Consider the following 7,772-nt stretch of genomic DNA (forward strand, 5'->3'; position numbering starts at 1 on the left):
GCAAACTACTCCAGTATTCCTTCCTGGGAAATCCCATGAACAGAGGGGACTGGTAGCTTATAGTCCATGGAGCCACAAAAGAATCAGACACCTATTGAAAAGACTGTATTTTCTACATTGTATAATCTTGCCTCTTTTGTCATTGTAGAGATGTGGATGGACCTAAAATCTACCATATTGAGTGAAGTAAGTCAGAAAGAGAGAAACAAATATTGCATATTAATGCATATATGTGAATCTAGAAAAATGGTATAGAGGAATCCATTTGCAAGGCAGGAATAGAGAGGCAGATGTATAAAACAGACTTGCGGACACAGTGGGAGAAGGGGAGGGGGGAGAGATTGAGAGATTAACATATACATACCACCATGTGTAGTATGTACAACCTGTATGCAGGTCAAGAAGCAGCAGTTAGAACCAGACCTGGGACAACACACTGGTTCAACATTGGGAAAGGAGTAGGACAAGATTGTATATTGTCTCACTCTGCTTATTTAACTTATATGTAGAGTACATCATGTGAAATGCTGGGCCATATGAATCACAAGCTGGAATCAAGATTGCCAGGAGAAACATCAACAACCTCAGATAAGCACATGACTGACACCACTCTAATGGCAAAGATGAACTAGAGTCTCTTGATAAGGGTGAAACAGGAGAGTGAAAAGGTTATCTTAAAATACAACTTTCAGAAAACTAAGATCATGTCATCCAGTCCCATCACTTCGTGGCAAATAGATGGGGAAACAGTGGAAACAGTGACAGATTTTATTTCTTGGTCAGGTCACCAAAATCACTGCAGACAGTGACTACAGCCACCAAATTAAAAGACACTTGCTCCTTGGATTAAAACCTATGACAATCCTAGACAGAGTATTAAAAAGCATATAGTCAAAGCTATGGTTTTTCCAGTAGTCATGTATGGATGTGAGAGTTGGACCATAAAGAAGGCTGAGTGTCAAAGAATTGATGCTTTTGAACTATGGTGCTGGAGAAGTCTCAGGAGTCCTTTGGACAGCAAGGACATCAAACTCGTCAATCCTAAAGGAAATCAGTCCTGAATATTCATTGGAAGGACTGATGCTGAAGCTGAAGCTCCAACACTTTGGCCACCTGATGTGAAGAGCTGACTCATTGGAAAAGACCATGATGCTGGGAAAGATTGAGGGCAGGAAGAGAAGGGATGACAGAGGATGAGATGGTTGGATGGCATCACTGACTCAACGGACATGAGTTTGAGCAAACTGCAGGAGATAGTGAAGGACAGGGAAGCCTGGCGTGCTGCAGTTCATGGGGTCACAAAGAGTTGGACACAGTTTAATGACTGAACAACAACTACCATGTGTAAAATAGATAGCTAGTGGGAAGCTACAGGATAGCGGAGGGGGCTCAGGTTGGTGCTTTATGATGACCTAGAGAGGTAGGATGGGGATGTGGGGGATAGAGGTCCAAGAGGAGAGGAATATAAGTAAATGTATAGCTGATTCAAGCTTCCCAGGTGGCACTAGTGGTAAAAAACCTGCCGCCAGTGCAAGAGATATGAGAAACACAGGTTTGATCCCTGGGTCAGGAAGATCCCCTGGAGGAGGTCATGGCAGCCCACTCCAGCATTCTTGCCTGAAGAATCCAATGGACAGAGGAGCCCAGCAGGCTATAGCCCATAGAGTTGCAAACAGTCAGACACAACTTAAACGATTTAGCAGGCAGGCAGGCATAGCTGATTCACTGTTATACATCAGAAACTATCACAACTTTGTAAAGCAATTACACTCCAATTTTAAAAAGAAAGAAAGAAATTCAAAGAGCATTTTACAGTAATTAACATATGATATTCATATAGCATCTTTTGGGTTCCATAAATGTTTCTTTCAAACTATAAGCATGACCCCTGGTCACTTTTGATAGGATGGGTATCCAAGACCTCTTGGATTTGGCCAAGGTGATGCTAGCATCTTCATACCCTGAGTGATTATGATTTTTCTCTGGATGCATCTTTGTCTGCTTTGAGGCATGCTGGAAGAGAGTTCATCTGTCTTGCCTAGGACAGACTAAAAATGCTTGGTGGGGTGGAGGATGGAGGGCAGGAGTCTTCCACCAGGGGACAGTCTGCCTCTGTGATAAGTACTCTGAGAGTTCTCCATAAATGGGAAGTTTCCCAGCTGCAGGGCCTGGCTGGCTCACAACTTCTGGCCTGGCAGTAAGGAGGCTTGGTGCTCACTGCTGGTGTCAGTCACTATAGAGATGGGCCCTTGGCAGTAAGTGGAGATGGAGAGTCTTACTCTTGGGGTTCCTAGAATTTTCTTTTGCTGATGATAACCTTGATTGCAGAATGTCCCCCACATTTTACCAAAGAGGAAGACATGTATTTTTGTCTTCATTTTGCCCACAGTGAGAAAAAGAGGATCACACTATAAACATTTCAGTTAACACCTAGTGCAGTCCACCTAATGTTTCCACATGCCCATCACAGGGACAAGACAGAAATGCGCCTATTGGCTTCTTGTGATTGGATTAGGCAGGTCCTGGGCAATATGTATGCATGGTCTGGGCATTGAGATTATCAAAGAAAGAGATCTGAAATGTTTTGAATTTAGCCTGTTGTGTCCAAATTTTCTCCCTGGAACTAAAACTCTCAGAATGCATTATGATTTGGCTTGCAGAGTAGAAGCTCTGTGAATTTGGGGTAAATGCCCAAACACATAAACTGAAACAGACTTTGTATTATTCATGCACTACCTGTTATTATTATGATCTTTTATCTTCTGCATAATTTTATTTTCAGACTATGACTCACTCAACTACCTAACTTCAGTTAGATGCCATGTGGTTTACTATGGCACCACGTATTCACTTTATGACATTCTAAACCTCACTTGTTTACTTATGTGTTTTACATTTGGTGGTACACAGTACCAGAGTTTTTGGAACACAAATACTGTCTTGATGTTCTGTTTCTTAAATATAGTGGGAGGGTGGGGGCGGTGGGGTGTGTGTGTGTGTGTGCGCGCGTGCGCTCAGTCACTTCAGTTGTGTCTGACTCTCTTCAACCCCATCAACTATAGCCTGCCAGGCTCCTCTAGGTCCAGAGGATTCTCCAGGCAAGAATATTGGAGTGGGTTGCTGTTTCCTTCTCCATAGGATCTTCCTGACAAAGAGATCTAAATCGTTTCTCCCACATTGGCAGACAGATTCTTTACCGCTAAGCCACAAGAGAAGACCTGTTAACTATTTACTTTTTATAATTTAACTATTTACTTCTATAATTTAAGATCCTTTTCAAGTACTAATTAACATAAAATATAGTTTCAAGCAATCAATCATACATATCATGCTACTACAAACAATATTTTAAAATTTCAGGTTAACAGGGGAATGACAAAATGATAATGAGTCTCAGAGGACAAATTCAGTGCTCCACAGCAGTTATTTCAAGGAGGGATTCAAGAGAATACATCAAAATATAGCATGATGTGTTGAAAGTTTTGTTCAGCTTTCGTCATTTCCTAAGTGGAAAGCGAACATCACTCTGAATTATTTGATTCCTTTTTATTATCATTAATAATGACATGGTGAAATGCTTATACAATAAGGTAGCTCCAGTTAATATTTGATAATATAAAGGATTGTTGAAGTATTCTAATTATCCATTACTCTTTGTTTTCCGAGATCTTTCATTCCATCCCACCTCTATCATCTTTATTTATCTCTTCTCTTATCCCTTTTTCAGTTGTATAAATTAGAAATGTACAAGGAATGACTATGGGCAGACCCTCTGAGTTTTAGGGTAACTTTTACTGCTTCAATCATAGCACCTACAAGCCAAATGAGGAAAAAGAGAGGGAAAAAATTCAGACATAGGAAATTTGATGAAATAGCTTTATCTCCTAATGGAAATACCTGACAAACAAGGATTTGAACAAGGAAGGCAGGAATAGCATGGTGAGAAAGAGAAGGCCCCTGTTTAGGAGTGATGTCTAATATTATGAGTGTGCATCAGAACATCCTGGGAAATGGAAAGAGACTGTAACAGGAAGAACATCATAAAGAAACCAGACCAAGATTTCTGAAGGTGGATTACTGTAAAGGATAAGACAGTGTTTCTCCTTGAGGAGTCCACAACTTAATGTGGAGCATGTAAATAAGCAGTGTGATGAAGCATTTAGAATCTAAGTCAGGCAGAGGTAGGGTAACTAAGGTATTTTTCACAGTATATGAGGGAAAGTTGATTCAAAACCTACATTTGATATGTAAACTACACATAACTATACAAAATTCTGTGTTTATTTATTTCAGTGGTTATTGACATTCATTGATATTGTCCTGCTCCCCAAACAGTTAAAAGTTTCCTGATATTTAGTAATAGCAATGCAGGGTAAAATTTAACACAATGGGCTTTGGTGTCAGATATCTGGGATTAAGCCTTGACCAAATTCCTTACTAATGTGAGAATCTGAGTAGCCATCCTCATCTTCAGTTTTTACATCTTATGTATCAACAGTACCTATTTAATAAGGTTCTTATAATGGTCAACTTATAAAATGTCCAGTGTATCCCAAGCTCAAAAATGTTTATGCTTTTGTCTCTGAATTATTCTGGAATAATTTAAGATCATATAATTTTAATGTTTCATGGATTTTATTATGGTTGAATTATGTGAAAACTAGTAAATATGTGAGTGCCAAATTTATCAAAATAATTAGAAAAATTACATTGTCAGTAATGGTGTTAATCATGACAGAAATTTATTATCAGTGATTTAAAGAAAGTTATATTCATGCATTTTTCAAATATTATGTTAGTGGCTAGGGAATCATTGAAATAACTCATAAAAGAAATGATTCTGAAAATCATGCTATCTGGCTGGTAGTCCCAGGTTTGAATTTTAAAACTTTAAGAATTTATTGTGAATCAGTATCACTCAAAGCACTTTCACTTCTACTAACTCATTTAATCCTCCTGAAAGTATTGTGAGACAAGATCTTTCACAGATGAGAAATAGAGATACAGACCATAAAATTATTTCTAAACTTATTTGAGCCAATATTTGCTTTTGTCTGCATGCAGTTATAGCACTTCATCCATTACACATGGAAGTCCACTTATATGGGCTGTGTAGCTATTCATTGAGTTTTTTAGGGTGTTTTTTCTTTACCAGGCCTCATTTTTCTAACTTGTAAAAGAAATATGTTGAAATTTCATACTACCAAGTGACTTAATTGCACTTTGATTTTTCTGTTTTCTAAATAGGAAGAACCCTTGTCTCCCTGCAATTTAGAGTGTCCTTGTCCTAGAGAAGGTTGAGGTTTGGTGAATCTGAATTTCCAAGACTCTGAAATATTGAGAGTAGGAGCTCTCTGAGCAGCATGACCATCAGCAACATCAATACTGAAATGACCCAGCATAGCATGGTTATGCTGAATATGAGCATCTGGTCCATTAATACAGGAATTTAAAGTCAGATTATGTGATGGAGGCTGGAGGTGTCTGATGGTAGCTTCCTCCTGATCACACTGACCAAACCTGAGAAACTTCAGGGCTCGCTGAATGTGGTGATGGTTCCCAGTCTCTAAAAGGAGCCTGTCAGAGCCACACGTTGTCCTGGCAGACATACCTAGAGAGACAGCAAGCTGCTCAGAAGTGTGGGAATCTCAATGTGGGAGCACTGACCAGGGTCAAATGTGCTGGGAAGAGGACTAGTCACTTTGGGACCTTCTCGTACAACTCACACATACATACACACAAACACACACACAACCACAAAAAGAATTGAGGAGACAGGTACACAACTGCATCCATGAGTAAGTCACCTCTGATAATTCATGCTATCCTTGAACAGTGTCCCCAAAATTCTACATCCCCAATTTGTGTGCATAAGACGTAAACAAAAAAGTATATTGTCAATGTAAGTATATATAAATAATTCATTCCTTTGCATCCAAGATCCAGGCTGAATATTTCCTCCTTAAAAAGGTAAAAATGATGTCATAATCAATTATAAGTCAACAAAACTAGGGAAAAAAGTAAAAAGAAACATGTTGCAAATAAATGAGTGAATAGCATGTTCTCTGTAACTTTAAAAAATGCAATTTTTAAATCCCTCAAAAAAACTGTGAAACAAATATTTCTAAGTAGTTTGTTTAAAGTTTAATATTGAGAACTATTGACAAAATCCATTTCACATTGAAGAAATTATATTACAATATTATACTATACTATATTTCTATGCTATATTATACTATTTAATACTATATTTTTTAAATGAGCAAGTCTACATTGCAGAGATCATTTGCTCTGTGAATACATTACTTTGTCTTTAAACTTCAACAGAGCTTTCTTCACTTCCTTGTTCCTCAGGGTGTAGACCACAGGGTTCAGAAGGGGTGTCAGCACAGTGTAGAAAACAGCCACAATCCTGTCCACAACCTCCTCGGAGCCTGGTCTCAGGTAAATGAAAACAAGGGGAGCATAGAAGCAGAGGACCACAGTGCAGTGGGAGGCACAGGTCTGGAAGGCTCTCCATCGCCCCTCTGAGGTGCGGATCTTCAGGATGGAACGGACGATGGACACGTAGGACAGCACTATCAGGAGAAAGCAGCCTGAAGCCACCACCCCAATGTTGACAAAGATCACCATCTCCACGGTGGACGTGTCTGCACAGGCCAGTTTGAGGATAGATGGTGCATCACAGATGTAATGCTGGATCCGGTTGGGTCCGCAGAAGGGCAAACGGAACGTTGGTGTGGTCTGGGCAGCAGAGTGCAGAGAACCACTGAGCCACGTGGTTGTGGCCAGGATGGCACACGTCCTCCCATTCATCATGCTGGCATACCTGAGAGGGTAACTGATGGCCAGGAAGCGGTCATAGGACATGACGGTGTAGAGGAAGCACTCGGTGCTGCCCAGAAAGTCAAAGGAGTAGAACTGGGCCACGCAGCTGGAAAAGGAGATAGGACTGCCTTCTGGGGACACCAGGGTCATCAGCATTTTGGGCACAGTGACCGTGGAGTACCACATGTCAATGAAGGACAGGTTGGTTAGGAAGTAGTACATGGGGGTGTGCAAGTGGGGAGTCACTATAATCACCAGCATGATGAGGAAGTTCCCCACCACAGTGAGGACATAGATCACCAGGAAGATTCCAAAGAGGAATGTGTCCAGCTCTGGTGCGTGGGGAAGGCCCATGAGGATGAACGTTGTCACCAGGCTCATGTTTGTCATCTCTCCACGCTTTTGAACTCTCTCTATATATATAGGAATATCAAGAGCACCCAGCATTTAATCGAGAATTGACAACTCATTCTCTATATGAAGTCTGCATCACATATCATACATAATTCTAGAGTTATATTCTACTTTGCTTATCACAAGTCTCCTTTGTAAAAGGAGATAGAATGTTTTCATCTTCTGTCTCACTCTCAATGACATAGAGGCATACACAGTTACATGCAAAAAAAATTGGTAGAAATTCATTGTAAATTTCTATTGGTGTATCATAAATGTCACTAACTTAGCACCATAAAGCAATGCAAGTTTTCTATTTGGTATTCTCTGTGGGTCATGTCAGCTTCCTCTGCCCCAGGCTTCACAATGTTGAAACCAAAGTTTCAGCTTGTTCTCTAATCTCACCTGAAGCTCAGAATCACCTGTCTCAGTGAAGATGTCAGTACAAAGTAAGATAATAAATGTAAGGTATTTAGTAAAGTGCCTATGTTAATAGGTACTCAATAAATGAAAGCAAGCTATATGAAGATGCTGCCTTATTTTTTAAAATA

At 39.9% G+C, this 7,772-nt stretch overlaps 1 protein-coding gene across 1 annotated transcript; it reads right to left on the bottom strand.

The window, feature by feature from the left end:
* Window positions 1–6,282: 6,282 nt before the first annotated feature.
* Window positions 6,283–7,218, bottom strand: LOC110148317 (olfactory receptor 10G9-like). The gene has a single exon (XM_020910247.2). It carries the CDS (start codon window positions 7,216–7,218, stop codon window positions 6,283–6,285), a length of 936 nt encoding a protein of 311 aa, XP_020765906.1.
* Between the last annotated feature and the right edge of the window lie 554 nt (window positions 7,219–7,772).

This window comes from Odocoileus virginianus, unplaced genomic scaffold, assembly GCF_023699985.2.
Source record: "Odocoileus virginianus isolate 20LAN1187 ecotype Illinois unplaced genomic scaffold, Ovbor_1.2 Unplaced_Scaffold_19, whole genome shotgun sequence".
NCBI classification, from domain to species: domain Eukaryota; kingdom Metazoa; phylum Chordata; class Mammalia; order Artiodactyla; family Cervidae; genus Odocoileus; species Odocoileus virginianus.